Genomic DNA, 22566 nt, shown 5'->3' on the forward strand with positions numbered 1-22566 from the left:
TACAAATTAACCAATATCATCACACATTAAATATAAAATTTACTTATCTTGTCGAAGCTTACACAATGACTAATGTTTAACACTTACCACATAGTGGTTTTTGATTTCTTTATTAGTTATTCATTAATAACTTAAATGTTGCATTGCAGAAAATAACCCAATGCATTCTCAGCAATACAAAGATGACAAACTCAAGCTGTTTGAACCAAAGTAAGAATGTATGATAATTAGCTAAATGTTTAAAGCAAGTGCAGAGAGCATGTGTCCTAACAGCTGGAATCCTTTAAAGTACTACATATTGATAGAATAATACATAACATTCATGCATCTAAATAAATTACAGAAATTGGTTAACACCCTAACCCATTCAAGATATTATTAATTGAAGGTCAGATAACTGGGAGATCACTGTAATACTTCAGAACTAGGTTTTCGGTGTATGAGCTTAGCCACTTTTAAAATGAACCTGTATTTAGTATTCTCGCTATGTTTAGCCAGAATGAACATGTGCAATTCATCATAATGACTTTGTTAACAAGCTTGGGTTATTTTAGTTGGAAGTACAAATCTTTTTTACATGACTGAAAAGACTTTATTTATTTTTTTAAAGGTTGAATTCTCGTAGAAAGGCTTAGACGTTGGTTATACATGCATACTAAATAGCTTAAGGAAATTACAACGTACAATAGAATATACATTAAAATAAATTTTAATACACTTCCAATATTTCGGCAACATCACATTGCCATTTTCACAGGAACTTAAAAACAAGACACGTGCATGCAAGCGCAATACACAGTAAATGAGGACGAAATAGTGAGACTATTCTTTCTCCTAAAAGTCCTGATGGTGCCCCCTAGCAGGCAATGTAGGTATTCTTGGCCATTTGGGCTGAAGGTCTTCTGAGGTAAGTTTCCCAAATTTGGGACAGTCTCATGCAACCAAATTTGTTGAGGTTTGGATTGTTCCTTAGGGCTGAGGCTGATTCCATGAATAGCCTTTCGCACTTGAATTTACTACTATGTATTATTGTGGCTTTCTTCCACTGTATTCTATGTACGGGTATCCAGAGCATGGTCTGCAAGACCAGAGCGGCTATATTGGTGAAACCGGATGCAGTCGTTGCGTTCTGAAATTCTGATATTAGCTGTCCTACTTTGGACAAACAGGCAGGATAGCTAATATCAGAATTTCAGAACACAAGGACTACATCTGGTTTCACCAATATAGCCCCTCTGGTCTTGCAGACCATGCTCTGGATACCCGCACATAGAATACAGTGGAAGAAAGCCACAATAATACACAGTAGTAAATTCAAATACGAAAGGCTATTCATGGAATCAGCCTCAGCCCTAAGAAACAATCCAAACCTCAACAAATTTGGTTGCATGAGACTGTCCCAAATTTGGGAAACCTACATCAGAAGACCTTCAGCCCAAACGGCCAAGAATACCTACATTGCCTGCTAGGGGCACTATCAGAACTTTTAGGAGAAAGAATAGCTTCCTGCTTCATCCTCATTTACTGTGTATTTTGCTTGCATGCACGTGTCTTGTTTCTAAGTTCCTGTGAAAATGGCAACGTGATGTTGCCGAAATATTGGAAGTGTATTAAAATTTATTTTAATGTATATTCTATTGTACATTGTAATTTTCTTAAGCTATTTAGTAAGCATTTAAAGGTTGAAACCTTTTATGCAGGGTTAATGTAAAAAAAAAAAAAAAATTAAGGTACTGCAATGGGAAGTTTTCTTTATTTTTCCTCTCTGATGAACTACTATTCAGAACATGTAGAAGACTACCTGTTTTCAACCATACAACATGTCTGTCATCACTTTGGGTCTGCTAGATTAATGATATTTTTACCATTTGATCTTCAAATCTAATATCAATTTCCTACAAAACAGTAATAATCTTCAACCCAGATTAAGTTTATTATGGAGATACTTCCTTTGTTTTCATCAAACTGGCTGTTCCACTAAAGAAGATAATTAGCAAACAACAAGACTACATCTTTCAGGAAAGTTGTCTTACTCAGTATAGCATCAGCACTGAACATAGGATCCACTGAAAAGTGGATCCCATGTTTATCAATATTTAACCTCCCTGCAGGCCGAGGTGGATGAAATAGTGAGACCAAATTGCACTTCTTATCCATCTCATTCAACGGGTGTTACAGAATCATAGCTGCACGTATATAGGCATCATGTCTGGTTTGGGGGGGGGGGTAAGGAAAGTTCCAAAGGTTTATTATATATATTCTGGTTCGAGAATATATAGTGGTTGGTCGGCGAATTTAGTGCTCCTGTAAAGTTGGTGATTTTTGTCTGTTTTTATTGTGTTTTCTCTTAGAAAATTAGTACACTAATTTTCTAAGAGATAATTAGTACACTAATAAGAGATAACCACATTTGTAGTATACTAGTGTAGATTTTAGCGTTTTATAGTGTATTTAGTATTTTATCACATTTTTATTAAAATATTTAGCATACATTTAAAATGGCACTAAAAAAAAGCACCGCGGGTGAGAACAAGAAGGTTAGCCCTACTAACGAGATTATTGTACAGATGGAGAAGGCTAATGAAAATCAGTTAACTTCCAAAATAGCAAAGTTGATGCAGATCATCAGAGAAACGATGCGGGAGTTGCAAAAAGTTGAGAGGTGTTTAAATGAGCATAGGGAAAAAAAGAAAAAAAACAAGGAAACAGGTAGGTTAGGAAATAATGGAAATCAGGTAAGTGAGTTAGTAAAAAGAAAGAAGTTATTTGGTATGGTGACTCTATAATAAAACATGCTATAGATGAGCAAGTTATAACACAGAATTTTCCTGGAGCGAAATTAAAAATATAATGCAAGCAACTCAAAAACAGAAAAGAAAACTAAATGAAATTATAGTTGTAGTAGGTACGAACGATTTAACTGGCGATAAGTTCAATATGAGAGAGGACATGAAAGGGTTGTTGGAAGAGGGGTGAGAGTGAAGAGTGAGAAAGTGAAAATCGTTAGTATTTTACCTCGCTATGATAAAAATGAATTAAGAAGAAGGTTTATGATGACAAACGATTCAGTGCATAGGCTGTGTAGAAGGAATGGATGAGAGTTTTTGGATGTGTGGAGTGAGTATGAGGGAAGATTGAATTTGTATAAGAGAGACGGAACACACCTGAATGTGTTTGGTATCAGTAGTCTAGAAAAACTAATAATTGGTAAGACCTAACACAGAGAGTCAGGGAAACTAAATTATAAAGGGAGGAATGGTGTGAATGCGAGTGTAAGGGTGAAAATGTTACATAACTGTTAATAAAGCAAATGGGCTTTGTCATGGAAATGTTGACGAGGAGAGAATGATTTCGGGTTTGTGCTGGTCCGGTTCAGACCCATCAAATGTGTGCAAAGATGTCTACATGTGTAAGGCATTAGAGAATACAGATCTACAAGTTGTCAGGCAGACTGCAGACAAGACGATACAAAAGAACAAAGAGGTAGATTATTATGTCTGTACACGAATGCTAGGGGTATCAGAAACAAAGGGATAGAGTTTGTTGCCTTAGTCAATATGCTGGACCTCAGACTGCAGGTATTAGTGAGACCTGGCTATCAGAATAAGACCCACTAACTAGTATAGAGTGTAAAGGGTACAGTATTTTTAGGAAGGATAGAGAGGATCAGAGAGAATGGGTGTGCTGCTAATGATATTAGATGACTTGAATCCAGTTAAAGTTGACACCTATGATTGTAGTACTACTACTATCAGTATTTCATGTGGCAGTAAGTTAGAAGCCATCTGGCATGAGGTGGAATCTAACAAGAACAATTACATAGTGGGGTGTTGTTACAGACCTGGTGGATGAGTTGCTAGTGATGAAGAAATGCATCACCAAATAGAAAAGATGAGCAGAAAAAGAGTTATCATAATGAGAGACTAATTATCCAAATATTAATTGGGAAAGAGTAGAATCTCATGAGAAGAATGAAAATGAATTTATTGAGCTGTTATGAGAACTTCCTCAAGTAACATGTGACAGAAGGAACTCGAGGTCAAAGAGTGTTAGATTTGATTATAGTGTCAGAGGGCATTTCAGTTAAAGATGTAACTATTTTGTCTCCAGTTGGTGACAGTGATCATGTGGTACTCACTTGGGAAGTGACTAAGTTTATGAATGTTCCATTCAGAAAACGTTACATGTGGAACTACAAAGCAGGAAATTATGACCAACGCAGGAGTATCATGAGTTCAGTGGAATGGGATTGGTTGCTGGATGGAAAGAATATCAACAGTGCATGGGAAGCATTTAAACAATACTTAAATGATGCGATATCAGAATGTGTCCCAAGAGTTCAAAGAATAAATAGAATAGGAGTCAAATGGATGTGTAATCTTATTAAGCAAGAGATTCATAAGAAAAGGACGATGTGGAAGGAATACCGTTTGCATAAGGATGACGTCCGTTATGAATGTTAGAAGCAGCAGGCTAGAATAGTCACAACTGTTGTATGGAAAGCAAAGTCTGAGTATGAAAAGAAACTGGCTCTGCATACTAAAGACAATCCACAAGAATTATATTGCTATGCTGCAAATAAAAGAAACAATGAATATAAAAGAATAACTCTTATAAATCCAGATGGTGAGAGGGTTACAGACGCAGAAGAGGTTGTTCAGTTAATGAGTGCCTATTTCATTAAAAGCTATCAACCTGGTGAACGCAACATTGAGCTCACTGTTACCTCTTGACTTGATAAAGAAATGCAGGTGTGTGAGGCCGAGGTTTTAGAGCTGTTGCACAAGTTGAATAAGAATTCAGCAATAGGGACGAATGGAATATCAGCATGTGCGCTAAAAGAGTGTTTAGCTGAACTGGCCATTCCTTTGACCAGGCTGTTTAATATGAGTCTCAGAACAGGGAAAATTCTGCAGGAATGGAAGGAATTTATGGTAATTCCATTGCACAACGGTGGAAAAAAGACCGATGTATCCAACTATCGAACAATTAATATCTCAGGAGTGGTGGTGAAGATTTTGGAAAAATTGGTTAGGTCTCACATTCAAAAATGGGTTGACAGTGAATCTCTACTTTGCAATGAACAATATGGGTTTACTAAGGGAAGGTCATGTTTTAGCAACTTGTTCACATTCTATAACAATGTTACCATTGAACTAGACAAGGGGGGAATGGATACACCATTTTGGTGTATCCATGGATTTTGCTAAGGCTTTTCACAGAATACAGCATGGTAAACTGTTGCATAAATTGGAGAAAATGAGTTTGGGTTATATTAGCATGGATAAGAGGATGGCTGACTGACAGATAACAAAAAGTTGTATATGGAGGGATCTGAGTCTGCAAGGTTTAAGGTAACAAGTTGTGTACCACAGGGATTAGCGCTTGGGCCACTGTTATTCAATCTGTACATTAATGACATTGGCAAGGATTTGACAAGTGACATACAGCTAAAGGATTAAACTAAATTTATTATTCACTGATGATGCAAAGATAGGTAGAGTAATCAGGAATGTTGCTGATATGCAGTACTTGCAGAATGATTTGAATAGGCTGGAACTGTGGGCATGGGAAAATGGGTGTCAGTTTAATGTCAGTAAATGTAAAGTAATTCACTTCGACATGATTAGATATCCAATGTTGTATTATATTGGTGGGGTTAGGCTAGTGATCTTGGAGTGTTAATAGATAGGAAGCTGAAGTTTAGAGGCCATGTGACAAAGATTGCAAATACAACTCAAAAGATAATTGCAATGCTGAAACGAACATTCACATGTAAATATAAAAATGTTATTTTGCCTCTTTACAAAGCCTTGATAAGACCTCACTTGGACTATTGTGCGCAGGTCTGGTCTCCATTGTGATTCTGATATATTGGAGAGAGTACAAAGGAGTGTGTTAAAAATGATATCAGGATTGTGGAATATTGATTATGAAGACAGATTGAGAATTTGTAGACTGCAGACACTAACAGACAGGAGAAAGAGGGGTGATATGATTGAGATTTACAAACTTCTGAAAGGGTCATATGGGATTTCAACTGATGGAGTTTTTCAATTTATGGAGGGTAGGGAGAGAATGAGAGGTTATCCTTGGAAGCTGAGAATGAAGGCTGCCACGAAGGGTGTGAGGGCTAGATTTTTCTTTCAGAGGGTGGTGTGTGATTGGAATGGATTGCCATTGGATATTGTGAGTGCAAGCAGCGTGAATGAATTCAAGGATAAGTATGATAGTTGGTGTATGTAGTATGTGGCCTCCCTGGAGGTCTCTTTAATATATATTCCTGCCAAACATAAAAAATTTTGATGTTAAGAAGTTGTAATTAGTTTTTAGTGTATGAGTCCTTCTTATAGACTTAATAGTTTAGTGCATGAGTGTTGTAATTATTATGCATAGTTCTTGGCAGTTTGTATTACTTTTTTTTAGCATTCAAAACACATTCCAATAATGAATTCTGCTCACCCACCACTCCTCATGGAAAAATTATCTTACTTCTTCTTCTTAGCACACCTTTACACAACATCCATGACCTTTCATTCTCACCTGCCCTTCTTGCCCACCACTTGATCCTCTATAGTTCAATCAGTATGAACAATGTTCTGTAGTTGGAAAAACTTGGATTCAAATCTTGTGTAAGACACAAAGGACCTTCATAAGGGCTTTTGAACTGAAGGTGGTTAGGATCTCATACAGAGGGAAGGGTTTTCATTCTGCAAAACAGGCAACCTAACCAGAAGGGGGGATACACACAATTAGACATAATACACTGCTCTCCAAACAGTAACCCTCCACTTTATGTATAATCCTCTCATAATATTCAACATCTGTATTGCACATCGCCTTGACCTCCTCCCTTAACCACAATTCTAGTGTCCAGAGATCTTAAGTTCCCAATCTATGGACCCCTCTCCAGAATATCCTGATCATAGTGGAAACCAGATTACTAAATTTATGCATAGCAGTTTGTGTGTGGTTTAACCAGTACTTGTACAGTAGAACAACCACTGTACAAGGAAAGGGGGGGGGGGGGGCATATGGAAGAAAGTTGTTGCTGCTGCAGAGCTGGAGAAAAGTTAAGATTTATCTTATAACTAGCATAGCATAACTGCATAATTTGTCAAATTTAGTTTTTAAGATTGCTTTAACTTAGTATGCAGTGTTTGAGTTAATGGATGTTTTTGAAGCACCTTATTGTTATTTTACTATACAACATAGTGCAATGGTGATTCCAATGTACACCAGAACATTGGAACCCGAGGCACTGCTATAATTTAAGGCATTTAATATGGTAGACTGAGATCCAATTTTTGTGTGATGTACTCATTTGTGAGGGTAAGAGTAAGTATAAAGTGAGAGCGAGAGAGAGAGTCCAAAGTATGGGCCATGAACAAAATGCCAGATAAAAGAAGAGTGAATATTAGTGACAAATGCATGAAAATGCAAGTGTTGGAAAGAACCTACATAAGAGTTCAGTTGCAGAAACAAGTGAAGGAGAAGGAAATACAAATGATTGAGATAATGTTAAAGAAGTGGTGGAAGATGATGAGAAGAATAATAAGGTGGCCAAAATGAGAGAAATAGTGTGTTTAGTTTCTCACAGCATAAAGTCTGAGAAAGTGGAATGGTGCAGCAGAGAACAGAAAGAAAGAAAGAAAGAGTTGAGAGGGCCAAGAAAGGAGAATATTAAAATGCAAAAGAGGGAGATTAAGGAGACAGTATTGTATAGCAATCCCATATTAAGGAGTATGCTCAAAGAGAGTGCAACAAAATGTTTTCCTGATACAAAGTTTAAAGATGTTAGTGAAACTTAAAATGGGAAGAAGAAGAATGAAAGAGTTGGTAGTCATGACAAGTACAGAATGAGAGAGAGAGAGAGAGAGTGCATGAAAGTTATTAGAAGAAATGGAAAAAGAGAGAGAGAGGATAAAGACTCTAAGTCTGTTGACAGGGTATGTCATTTTATAATTTTGTACCATCATTTCTGTTTGTAGTATGATAGTTATGAAATGAGGAGAGCAATGATAGCAAATGAGTTTATAGACATATAGATGAATATGATTGACAAAAAGGACTCATATATGACGGATTGCTCAAATAGATTTGTATTTTCTGGAGAAAAGAGTTGGTCATTGAGAGAATGGAAATGCAATCAGCAATACCAGAGCTATTCGGGGGGGGGTTTGCAGGCAAGTATGCAAGGAGCACAGAGTTGAGTAAGTTTGAGAATAGGAAAGATTAAAAATTGCTTATGTAGTATTCGAAGGGACAATCATCAAAAGATGTAAGGCTACCTTATGACAATGCAATTCAAGTTTACCAATGCCATAAGAATCAGGAATAACAGGGACAAGAGTCTGACATCAGCTAGTTTAACTTAGCGAAATATTCATAGAAATTAGTGAGACTTAGTTGATGGATGAAATTATAATTACATAGAAAAAATACATGGGACAATTTATTTTCAGAAAGCAGAGAGAAAATAAAATGGAAGGAATAATGGCAATGACAGCAGAAGAATTGCAAGCAAATGAGTAAAAGTTCAAGTTATGGAAGGCAGTGCATTGAAGTCATATGATGTGAAATTGAAGACTGCATGATAAAATGAAATAAAATAAAAAAATATTCAGTTGCTCTTGTAGGCCAGAGAGTTGACAATTAGTTGTTTAAAGAAGGCCTTAAACAACTAATTGTCAGACTATTATTATTACATGGGCAATTCTATGAAGTTCATAGACTTATCAAGGAAGGCTTTAAACATTATGCCGAGCACTATCCAATATTCACACTTTGCTTTGAACTTGTTCACTGATATATCCCCCACAACAGACTCTAGCAACCTATTCCACTCATTTACTACTCTTTAAGCAAAAAAAACTAGTCCTAACACTCTTGCTCAATTTCCTGGGATGATCTTAGTTCTCCTTCCCCATCCATCAGACCTCTTCAGAAAAATTTCCTCTGTATCAGTCCTATAAAAATCTTTCATTAATTTGTATGTCTCAATCATACATCCCTTTTCTACTTATCAATCAGTTTTTGCCACCCACAAATCATTAACCTATCTTCATAAGGAGCAATACCAGCTACATATGGTATATGTAGCTGGTAATCTTTTCACCCTAAGATGCATAAACCTTACAATTTACAGTATTAAACTGACAACCCTTCTCCTTTTTCCATGTTGCCAGTCTATTTAATTCATCTTGAAATATTTTATCATATGTACTGACTATTGCTCTATCCAATTTTGCATTATCAGCAAACCGAATGTTTCCAATCACATCATTTCCTGTATCATTAATGTGCAAATTAAAGCATAGCTGCCCAAGTACAGAGCTTTGCAGCATGCCACTAGTCATAGGCCTTCTACTTGACTATTTCTGAATAAATTACTTTCTACTTTCTCTCCATCAACCACCCTCTAATTCACAATCACATCACCAATTTCATAACCATAATTCCATGTGGTATCCTGTCAAAAACCTTTGAAAAGTCCAACAGGTTAGCTCAGTGAGTATAAGTAGGTAATTATTACAGAGTACTTCAACTATGGAAGAAAGAAGGAATAGGAATGTATGCGACTTCTAAGAAATAACTTAAAACAGCTTCTGATGGAAGGGTAGATGGGATCTGAGAATGCTGGATCTTTATTAGCATTAGAAGATTTATCCATTATCAAGATAATGATTTTAACTCCAAGTGGGAAGAGTGATCATGCAGTCTTGATTTGGGAGGAGACCAAGTATGCAGATTTTTTTAGTAAAAAAAAAGGGTAATGGGGCCTACAGAGCTAATGATTAAGATAAATTTAGGGGAAGCAGCTTGGCAGTGCCATGCCATAACAAATTACAAGGAAAGGAAGTTAGTAATGCATGGGGAAAAAGTCAAGGAGATATCAGACTATATTCATGTCAAGAGAATAACTTTGGCAGGAGTACAATGGATGAGATACATCATTAAGGAGATGCATAAACCTTACAAATAAACCTAGGAATACATAAAGATGAAATAGTTGAATTACTAAGTGAGATGCTGAACATAAAGGTAGATGGAGGTGTTTAGGATATTGCAAAGTTTCAGTGTGAATATAGGTATGGGATTGGAGGGCAGCATTACTCACTTTATAAAGTGATAACTGAGTTGAATAAAGGAAATTGGCTATACCACAATATTGCTAGACTATGCAAAGTCATTTGACAGGATACTGTATAGAACACTATTATTTAAATGGAGAAAATGGGGATGGATATGAAGCTGCTGACAATGATAAGAGGATGGCAGAAGGCAGACAACTAGGGTGGTCCACAAGATCTGCCTTTGGACTGCTGTTCAGTTTTTCATTAATGATATTGGGAATGATTTGAGGATAATAGTTAATATAGGTGATGTATAAATCCTTCATGATTATTTAAATAGACTGACAATATTTGCAAAGGATGATGGTCACCAGTTAAATAGGAAGTGTAAAGTCATGCACTTTGGAATGAAAAGATTACAAACTATGTATTATACTGATGATCTAGGAATTGGATGGGGGGGGGGGGAAGAATGATTGAAATCCAGAGGTTATACTTCAAAAGTGGACAGAAAATCTCAAAGGATACTTGAATGTTGAAAAACATATGGGCAGGTAGAAAGAAATTATTATACTTCTTTATAAGGCTTTGATACCACATCTGGATAATTTTGCACAGATTTAGTTACCCAACTTTGTTTTAGTGATGACAAAGTGAGGGAGAGGATTCAAAGCGGAGTAATTAAGATAGTCAGACATCTGAGGGATGGCCTATGAGGATACACTGTGTGTTTATGTTGCAAAATTTGGCTGATAGATAGAAATAGGTAGTATGACAGTAATAAGTTATTGAAGAAATTTTATAAAATAGATGCAGAATAGTTTCAATAAATGACAAGTGGGAGAGAACAAGGAGTGGTCACCCTTAGAGGTATATAAGTGTGCAGTTAGCAATGCATAATGACTAAGTTTTTAGAGTGCTGAATGAGTGGAGTGGGGTTTACTTGATGTATTTGAGTGCTGAGTGAATGAGTTTAAGGACAATATAGGGTTAATGTGGGCTCTCTCGTAATGAGTCTTCACTTCATGTAGATGCCCATTTAATAAATAACAGTAGTTGTCAGTGTGCTATATTAAGCAGCACACTTGTGTGATCACGAATCTCATCTTCCTCCTAAAGCACAGTTCTACAAATATGATACACAGCTCCACCTTTTCACTATAACTCTAATACACTGCACTAAATAACACAATCCAACTCATTTATCTAAAAGGTAAAACAAGTTTATTTAAATATTCCTAAAGGGATCTGATATCAGCATCACTCCTTATAACGCTCCCCAACTTTGTACTCTCAGCATGCCACTGGTTACTCTTTTTCTAAGACAATGTCCCCACCAAGCACAAATTGCTTTGTTCTTTAGACAGCCAGTTTTCTATTTATCTGTCTATTGATGGACTTACAACAGTTTCTCTTAGTCTTCTGAAATCAACTCAGATCACTTCTTCCTAAAACACTAAGTAGTAGCATGCCTAATATCAAAGGAATCAACAGTCAGCTGTGCTTACAGAACCACTGCTTTCAAAGAGAAACATAACAAGTTCCATAACTGGCCAATACTTTGTTTTTCCCTACATGGAACTGGGCAGGAATGAGAATCATAGGGGGATCTCCTACCCAAAACTTAAAGTGGAAAATATTCACATGTCCACCACTGAAACACTCAAAACTGAAAAGCAATATCAACAAGTGCAAGCAGCCATTATAAAAGCCTTTCCAGATATTGCTATGCCTCAGGGAATCTGAATTACTTCTGGAAACTCCAGCAAATTTGCCTTTCATCTTGCATCATGAAATGCTAGGTGTCTAATATCACTTCCTCATATCAGTGCTTCCAACGTCTTACATCCTTTGCATCCTCATCTCTTTCCTGTGCAAACTTGCAAATGTCATTCAGTTTTCAATGGAATCTCCCATACAAATCCAAGTATACCAGACCAGATGAAGACACACAATCGAAGCTATGGCACATCTTGTCAACTCCTAAGCTCCAGAAATGCTGACTTAGAGAATCAGGTCTATGTTTCTTCTACAACATCCTAGGTATACCTTGGAGCAGATACATCTGCTTCTAGCACCAATAACTATACACACAGACTAGATGATTACTGGTATCTAGTCCATACAAAACGCAAAGAGGCACAACATATCCAGCTTCCTACTCATCTGTGCAAAGACCATCATCTACTGGTTCTATTTTGAACACACAAGGGATAATCAACACTCATCAATCACCAAGTTAGAACAAAACTTCATGTGAAACCTACATATGAAGCTACAGAGCAGGCTTTCCCTAAACCTATCACAAAGAAACAAGAACTATAGCCAAATTCATTGAAGAGTGAACCCAACTGTTACCCTTTTCTGGATTATAATTGAAACTTATGCCATGATAACGTTTATTAGACACATGTATTCACACAATATAGCATTTTATTACTTCAAATATTTCGAACCAGAAACTAACTGGTCATCATCATATGTGATTATGCTGATGCATAATCACAAAGTGAAGCTACAATAAAGAATGTCAATCCTATTTACAGACCAGTGCCACAAATGCTGGATGCCACTTAGTGGGTGATTGCAATAAATAAGGTTACAATTACAGCCCAAATTTAAAATTAAGGGATTTAAAATAAAATAAAATTCAACCAGATAATGAAATAACATAGCATTATATTAAATTTAAAAAAATAAAAAAAAATCTAATAATAATTAAAAACAGGGAGGAGAAAACAGAATTGCTTGCTATTTATGAGGATGAGATTCTTCCAAATTTTGGCAAGAGAGAGTCATTCTGATTTAAATTTGGGTGGTGTAAAAGTGCTTCAGCACTCTCTTTAAATAACTGCTCAAACATAAACCTGCACTGATGTAAAAGGCAAATACTGGACCATAGGATATTGTGGTCAGTGTCCATTTCATGCTGAGGAAGGCCAGATTTTTCAGGTTTATTGTTAATATAAGATTGGTGTTCTTGTAGTCAATTTTTCAACAGGATGTCTTGTTTGTCCAAAACCCAAGAGGAGGCACTCACATTGAACTTGTTAAACACCAGGGAGAAAGAGTGAACTGTCTTTCATGGATAGTAATCAAGAGGAGATTTTGTTGACAGGGAAAAGTAGGAAGTAAAATATATATCTTTTCAGTCTGGATCTTAACAACTGTCTCGGAGATTCCAGCGATATATGGGATAGGGACTCACCATACAGATTCAAGATTCTTGGCAATGGGATTATAAGAGTCCAAAATGCATTTAAAATTAAGGTGCAATCAATCTGTAGTAAGATACATTGGATGGCGCTCAATTCTTGCTGGAGAGGTTGGGAATTGGAGCAGATAACATCTGCTCTGTTGAGCAAAGATTTGAAGATGCCTATTTTTTGAGATGGATGATGTGCTGAATCTTGCTGTATGTAGTGGCCTGTGAAGGTAGGTTTGCATTGAATAGAATTAGAAGGATTCCAAAAGCAGGTATGGGAAGGAGGACATCCAGGAAGGCTAATTGTCCATCTTTTTTTGTAATCAACTATGAGCCACCAAACGTGATCTCGCCTGGAATATTTGCAACATCTCCTCTCTTCAAGGGACAATATCTTCCATCTTAAACACTGATCTTTTCTTCTAGGTTTTAGACTTACCTAGGCAGTCTCTCCAACGTTCTTACAATAAAAACAGACTTATTCTCAGCCACAGGTTTAACTCACCTGCTCAAAAGCAAAAACCAACCATGTAAGACTGGCAATAAACAGATGGGTTGTCAACATATCCAGACATTCCCTTACTCCTGCAAAAACTTCACTTCTCATGAATGGATGTGATTTTGCTATAGCACCTAAAAGAACTCTATATGTGGATTTCCTACATAACATTGAGAGTTATTACCCAACTATCCTCTCATGTGAAGAAGCTAATAAACTGTGACTTAAAGACTTCTCAGTAGACTTCCTCCGCCAAACTTATCTCCAGCTGAAATCAAGGCCCTAAAATCCTTGAGACCTAATAATGATCACCCCCCCCCCCCCCCACCCCCCCCCCCCCCCACCCCCCCCCCCCCCCACCCCCCCCCCCCCCCACCCCCCCCCCCCCCCACCCCCCCCCCCCCCCACCCCCCCCCCCCCCCACCCCCCCCCCCCCCCACCCCCCCCCCCCCCCACCCCCCCCCCCCCCCACCCCCCCCCCCCCCCACCCCCCCCCCCCCCCACCCCCCCCCCCCCCCACCCCCCCCCCCCCCCACCCCCCCCCCCCCCCACCCCCCCCCCCCCCCACCCCCCCCCCCCCCCACCCCCCCCCCCCCCCACCCCCCCCCCCCCCCACCCCCCCCCCCCCCCACCCCCCCCCCCCCCCACCCCCCCCCCCCCCCACCCCCCCCCCCCCCCACCCCCCCCCCCCCCCACCCCCCCCCCCCCCCACCCCCCCCCCCCCCCACCCCCCCCCCCCCCCACCCCCCCCCCCCCCCACCCCCCCCCCCCCCCACCCCCCCCCCCCCCCACCCCCCCCCCCCCCCACAAATAATAATAATAATAATAATAATAATAATATCTGCTGGACATATCATGTAATTTTATCCCTTAGTTCAAGGTTTGAATGCAGGTCATGGTGGAATACCCATTCCTTCAATTCATTCCTCTTCCAGCTTTGCATGAATGAAAATAATGCTCAACAATAAATGTCTTTTCTTCCAACGTCAACACCACTGCTATAGCTAAATGTAATGACATCGACTCTACACGTGCTCTTCTATTAATGTGCATTATATCGAATGGCATATATCATAGTGCATGTACTGAAGGTGGGGGGGGGGGTGTTGAAATTCAGTAGTTTTTTTTTTGCACCATATAACATAAATTACTGGCTATTAAAAATATGACAAGTGAGGAATGGAAACATGAAATGCAGGAAACTGTAAGCTCTGACAGATGCCAGTATCAGTTGTTCTAGTTTTAGTGAAGGTAGGCTGGTAATAAGTGATTTTACTAGATGTGTAAGTCGACAGCTGAACATGGATTTGACGAATTGCAGAGGATCAAAATGCAGAAGTTTTGAAAGCCAGTTTTGAATGCTGGATGAGAGCAGGATGCAAAAGAGATTAAAGAAGTTTTAGGCATGAATACTGAATAAAGGGAAGTGATTGGAAAGATTAGGAGAACTGAAACATGATAGTTGATTTCAAGAGAATATGAATGAAAGAAAGCTGCAGAGGGCAAGGAAAGAAAGAATATGAAATAATGGGAGAGAAAGAAGGAGACAGTAAGTGATGATGTGAGGAATGACAGAGACTACAAGTTAGTAAGGGGTTGTTATAGGATCAATGTTGAAGAGGTTTTACAGAAAATGGTGGGAGATCGGGGGGGGGGGGGGAACAGAGGTAATTCCTGGAAGCTGTATAAGAAGGGTGTGGGCAGGGGAGTGAGAAGTAGGTTTTTTGCATGCAGAATTGTGAATGATTGGAATGCCTTGCATGAGAGGGTGGTGTCTGCAAAGAATTTGAGTGTGTTAAAGACACAGTATGATGAGCTGTGTGCATGACAAAAGGACCTCTTAGCTGAGTCTTTGACTCCATGGGGTCTTGGGATAATAATAATAATACATCTGCAGAACAGCATATTAGAAGAGGTGTCTGGGGAAATTATCAAAGATTGTAACTATGATATTCTTATGTCAGTCCTACTTATAGAAGGTTGTAAAACCTATTGTACATTAGTACTATGGGTGGACTAATGGTGAGATAATCTGGGAATCCTACTGTAAAGACCATTAGAACTGCTTACAAGCTGCCTCATATCAATTAAGCAGGATGATCTCAAACCAGATGATGAAAATGTCCAATACCTAAATGTTCAGAAACAACTACACCAGTGTTCACATCACACAAACTATGAGCTATGAGATTTGAACCTATAGCTTGCAGAGTAGAGATGCACTCCTCTCTACTAGAGTGAAAATGGAGAAAAGTAGTGAAGAAAGGTGAAAACATGTATGAGATGGTAATGATGATTAGTACATATAACTTGAGAGGAAGTGTGAATCACATAGTGAAAGCAGAGAGAAGCAGAAAGGTGAGGATTTAGTATAATAAACTGGTGTCCAAAAGCTAAGCGAACTACATTTTTACCTGTATATATTAAACATTTTTATAATTACAGCCAAATCCAAATAAATTTATTGCCAGCATACTAATAAATTATATTACACAAAAAGTGTGTTATAAATTTTGTGTATATTAAATTGCAATATGTTTTTTGAAAAAAGTTACAAATTTCCTAAGGACATTGTTAAGGAATTAATGTACAAACAAAGCCTTATCCACCCTGAACTGCAATGCAGTTCTCACAATGTCATACCATGCTTAGCACCAAGTGATTCAGAAGTTCTTGAAGCAAACTGGCCCAGTCTTCCTTCTGAGCAAAGGATAAGGCCTTGTTTGTTTTCTGGAGGAGAATTTTGAGTAACAATGCATCTCTCTATTGCATCCCAAATGTGTTCTATGGGGTTAAGATCGGGGGAGCTTGTTGGCCACTTGATTCACTTAATATCCTTGGTTTCCAGAAGTATCTTCACAGCTGGTGTATGATGTGGTGTGGCATTGTCATTGAAATAACCAAAAAAGTGGCATGGAATAACCGAAAAAACTTTTAGAAATTTATTGCAATATCATTCAGCAGTCATAGTCCCTTTTGCCAGCACTGCCCAGAACCCGGATACAATGGTATGTGAAATTCCAAACTCGCTGGCAAAGTCAGTAATTCTACAACCTTCTTCAAGCTTTCCAATAATTCTTCACCATGTGAAATTATCTAGATAATGTCTTTGAGACATTAAAAGACATCCAAGTTTGCAACTTTATTCCTTCATGAAAAGAGCCTTCTTCAAACACAATTCACTTATTGCAGCCTTTTGTCTTTTATCTTGTTGAGTGCTACTATGTGACCCATTTGTGTGCGATTCTAAAATTTGAATGTGTACCTGCTTTCTACTCGAAATCATCAGTTACACAAATTGCCATAAGCTGATTCATCTGAATTTGTGGTTGTAATCTTCAGTAATAGTGTTCTCAATAGCTTAAGTGTACGTTGCCTCACAATGATAGTGAGGAGATGAGTGGGGATAATGAATGAATGATATCATACCAAAAATGTGTAACAAGAGTGCCTTGGAATATATAGATGGCTGGAATACATTTGATGACAAGAGTTTTATTTGGAGAGGTTGCTATTCTGTGAGTGTTTGTTAAAGAAATTAAGGTTGGCAATATGGGAAGCAGCAAGGATTGTATTGCGATGGAAAGTAGTGTGGCATGTCAAGGAAAGGTATGGAAACTGGAGAAAATAATAAAAAATATTATTATTTCTATATTATATTATATTATTATTAGTCTTATTATTATAAGACTAATAAGAATGCAATGCTTTGTCTATATGTGAAAGCTTGGAGAACATCAAGAATAAAGGGGACTGGTTTGATGGATGGTCTGCCCAAAGATTCCATATAAGTAAATGTGACCAATAGATTTTCTGCCAGGAGTAGGTGATGGTAAATGAGCTGTGCCTACCCAAGGTCGAGAATTATGAGGGAAATGTCAAAAAAAGAAAAAAAAAAAAGAAAAAAGAAAGAAACATGCATATTCAGTTGGTAATGTAAAATGAAGGATCATTATGGGAGATTTTGACTACAGCGGAAGAAGATAATATAAGACAACTAAATTTCTATATTCTTTATCTCAGTCTTTGTATTTATGAGGATATCTGAAGTTATTATATGTTTATAATATTGTAACAATGCATCAAATATATTTGTACTGATATTTACTTTACAAAATCATAAAGTCCACAGTTTATCCAGATGTTACTTATATCATAAAAAATTTAAGTACTATTATTATTATTGCACGGGGGACATATTCCAAAAGTAATGCCTCCTGTGCCAGCTATTCATCCAATAGGGAGATGTTAATGAAATAAATAAGATAGTTTAAAGTCTATTTATAGTTTCATACTAGATTTAAATAACTTTCATGGCTTACACATGAAACAAAAATATATAGAATTTTATTCAAAACTTCCAATATATTTCATCCAATGTTACATGAACATCAGGGAGAACAGATAGTTAACTACATTCAAAACATTAATCACACTATGAGTGTGATTTTTTTTGGCTGCAACTGAAGTATATAATTACACCATTAGAATTCAGAGAAACAATTGGAAAAATTTGTATAGATTAATTACACCTGAATGCATTTGGTATCAGGAGTCTTAAAAACTAATGACTAGTATGAGACCTAACACAGAGATTCAGGGAAACTAAACTATAAAGGGAGGAATGCTGAGAATGAGAATGTAAGAGTGACAATGTTACATAACTATGCTAATGATGGGAATGGGCTTTATCATGAAATGTTGACAAGGAGAGAATGATTTCAACTTTGTATTCATCCATTTTGGACCCATCAAATATGTGCAAAGATGCCTACATGTATAAGGCACTAGAGAAGAACAGAGATCTACAAGTTGTCCAACTCTGTCATGCAGACAAGAGTATACAAAAGAACATGTAGATAGATTATTATGTTTGTACATGAATGTTAGAAGTATCAGAAACAAAGGGATAGAGTTTGTTGCCTTGATCAATATGTTGGGAACTCAGATTGTAGGCATTAGTGAGACCTGGCTATCAGAATCAGAATCAGACATACTAATGGTATAGAGTGTAAAGGATACAGTATTTTTAGGGAGGATAGGAGAGAAGGGGGGTGTGCTGCTAATGATATCAGATGACTTGAATCCAGTTAAAGTTGACACCTATGATTGTAGTACTACTACAAACAGTATTTCATGTGGTGGTGAGTTAGAAGCCATCTGGTGTGAGGTGGAATCTAACAAGATCAATTACATAGTGGGGTGTTGTTACAGACCTGGTGGATGAGTTGCTAGTGATGAAGAAATGCATCACCAAATAGAAAAGATGAGCATGAAAAGAGTAATCATAATAGGAGACTTTAATTATCCAAATATTAATTGGGAAACAGTATAATCTCATGAGAAGAATGAAAATGAATTTATTGAGCTGTTATGAGACAACTTCCTCAAGCAGCATGTGACAGAAGGAACTCGAGGTCAAAGAGTGTTAGATTTGATTATAGTGTCAGAGGGCATTTCAATTAAAGATGTAACTATTCTGCCTCCAGTTGGTGACAGTGATCATGCGGTACTCACTTGGGAAGTGACTAAGTTTATGAATGTTCCATTCAGGAAAGGTTACATGTGGAACTACAAAGCAGTAAATTGTGACTAACTGAGGAGTATACTGAGTTCAGTGGAATGGGATTGGTTTCTGGATGGAAAGAATATTGACAGTGCATGGGAAGCATTTTAACAATAATTTGTTTTAGTAACTTATATGTAATCATAACTAAAAAATTATTTATGGAAAATTCAGAAAAAATGCAGCAATTACATGACAAAGCATTTTTTTCCCGTTTACTTACAAAGTAAATTACACTAAACAAGAAATTATATTCTTGTTTTTATACCTTACTCAAGCATGAGTGAGCAAACAAAAAAAGTTTTCAAATGAATTTTATGATTAGGCTATACATATAGGAGAAAGATGACTTCACATTGCAAATGGCATACCTCCTTTTGGACATGTATATTGCAATGAATTATTGGAAGAGTCACTACTCAAACTGGATTTTACATTTATTAGGAGTTCATCAGTAGAGATATTCCTGTTAGATAAAGGATAAAAACAAGAAAGTAATTTCTTGTCAATGTTAACTGACTTTGTAACTAATAATAATAAAAAAAAAAACTTGCTACAACTATCTCTCAGCCAGAGTATTTTAATAACATGGTGAAAGGAAAATGATGTACCATTTTCATCAATGGTAGAAGCCATTGGGTATTGCCATGAAAATATAGCTTCTACCATTGAGGAACATTCATTTAGCTCATTATCTTCATGGATCTAACTTACACTGATTATTATTTATTATTATTAACATTTGACTTCCATAGAGTCAGAGACTCATCGTGGGAGGTACACACTATTGCACACAATGCTCATCCAACCATGCTTTAAACTGATTCAATGTGTCTACACCCACAGCACAGTCAGGCAATGCATTCCACTCTCCATGCAAAAACCTACTCCTCACTCCTCTGCTCACACCCTCCTTATACAGTTTTGAGCAATGACCTCTTGTACTACCCCCCCCCCCCCCCATTCTATGAAAATCTCCTCTATGTTGATGCAATAACAACCCCTGACTAGCTTATATGTCTCAATCATATCCTCCTATTCACGAGGCTCTGCAACTTACATTCTCTCAATCTGTCATCATACTCCCCATTCAAAAGACCTCTGACCACCTTTGTGAATTTTCTCTGATCCAACATATCCTCATCACCATGAAAACCAGGCGACCAAATCTGTGCACAGTAATCCATATGAGGCCTGATCAAGGCCTTATACAATGGTATCATAACCTCTATATTTCTGCATGTCAGGGTCCTCCACATCATTGCCATTATAATTGCTATTAGTTGTGATGTGACATCTTCACAACTTGTGCAATGTGGCCCCTGAATTTCAGGTCCTTGTCCACTTTTTTGTTTGTTTGTCTGTCAGATACTTACTGAAAGAGCAAAGATGGTTTCTGCTGCCCAATCAATGGGTTGGGCTCGGCCCTGCTGCTGAGTAGGGTCTACGGTCAGTGCATGGTGAGGTTTTGTCTACTGCTGAATACAACTGGGATGTGGCACAGCGATGGGTTTTGCCTGCATTCATGTGGTATAGTGATGCAAATATAGACTCCTATAGATCAAGATTGTGCACTCAGGTTTATAGGTATGAAAATGTGATCTTAGATTACTCAGTCTTTGGAAATTCTTTTGAACAGGTGTGCTCTGGATAGCTTATTCACAAGAACTTCCAAAGCATGCACTGGATTTCTATCTGCTTGTCACTGGTTTAGGCCTAGCTTTGGTACACTAATGGGCTTGCAGTGCTACTGCACAGAGCTGAAATTTGGTCACTTTCTCTCTGGCTGTGCAGTGCTCAGCATAGTGTGCTCTGGCAGAGCTAACACAGAGACTCAGATTCTAGAGTGTAGCCTAGGTTTAGAGATATGAAAGAATGATCTGTGTAGATCATTCAGTTTTTGGAAGCTTCAAACACCTTCAACAAACTAGCTCGAATGTTGAAACCAGTATAGGTAACTAGCCTTTGTAATGCATAGCATAAAGATATCCAAAAGAAATGTGTTATGCATTATGGGATTGATACTAGAGCAATCTGATGTGAGGGCACCTGCCTCCAAATACAGTAACCTAGTTGTAAAGTTACTGCATGGGAAAATTTATCTTTGCTCATGTTTCAGTAAAGGAGAGAAACAAGCACATAATTTCTTTACAAATTTACTTGAATATCATTTATATTATTTTATGTAATTTGTTAACTATATGCAATTTACATGACATTAACTTGAAACTAATTTATAAATTGATTTAGAAGAAAGGTGTTATTTTTGAGAGGTAAAAATTGAGCATTATATTACTGCTTATTTTTATTATTATTATTATTTTCTGCTGTATAAAATTATGTTTAAAAGATGAGGTTACATCTTACGTTTGTTTTTCCATTTCCCAGAAGTCAATGCTATCAGATATCCATGGATTAGAAGGCTCTGGACTTGTAATAAATGGATCGTATTCTTGATACTGTTCATAGTAGTTTATATAACTAGAAATATATATAGACTATGAAGTAAGAGAAGTTAAAAAAGAACATTAATTATGCAAGAAAATATGTTCAATTTCATGTATACAACAGCAGCGATTTAAATACTAAATTAAAATTAAGAACAGTTTTTATGTCTAGTAGTTCTGTGTACTTTATATTCTTATGTTCATGTAAATAAAAAAAAAATTATACTATGTTTGTGCACTGATTATAAAAATGTCATTAGCATATATAGTAATCCCTTGATCATCCAACTGCAATGGGAAATCAATTTGCAGTAGGATACTTTGAAGGATCAGTTAACTGAAGATGCAATTACAAGATGTTCTTAAAGAGGTTGGTTGACGTACTAGCCCGTTGAATGATTGGTTAATTGAAGTTTCGATTATTTGAAAGTTGAATATACTTTTAATTAACTTACACCATAGAGTAAAAATAAAGTGCCCCTGCATTAAATATTACTGACTGTGGAAAAGTTATTACATGAATGATGATCTTTTGCATCCATGAAACTAAGGTTCTACTTAGCTTGCTTCCTCCACTTAGGCTACACTATTCCAAGTTACCTTAATGTTGCAGAATAAATCCAATATGAATTTCTTCTTTTATCTCTTTGGATTAAGCATAAAAAAAGTTTTCAGTATTCTTAGTTTTGCCCATCACTAGCTCTCCAGAAAGTACTCCTCATCAAACTGTATCACATAAAGATGTTTCATAGCAAAACCTAGTATGGTTTAAA

General features: G+C 37.3%; 1 protein-coding gene across 1 annotated transcript in view; it reads right to left on the reverse strand.

The window, feature by feature from the left end:
- Positions 1–22566, reverse strand: part of LOC150102612 (regulator of G protein signaling 7-like) — a 463836-nt gene that overhangs the window by 83672 nt on the left and 357598 nt on the right. Inside the window, exon 11 of the mRNA XM_090398711.1 lies at positions 21714–21827. Within this exon, the coding sequence (XP_090254837.1) occupies positions 21714–21827 (114 nt within the window). The remainder of the gene's footprint in view (positions 1–21713; positions 21828–22566) is intronic.

This window comes from Typopeltis vanoorti, chromosome 10 (assembly GCF_054136105.1).
Source record: "Typopeltis vanoorti isolate ZY-2024b chromosome 10, IOZ_Tvanoo_1.0, whole genome shotgun sequence".
In the NCBI taxonomy this organism is placed as follows: domain Eukaryota; kingdom Metazoa; phylum Arthropoda; class Arachnida; order Uropygi; family Thelyphonidae; genus Typopeltis; species Typopeltis vanoorti.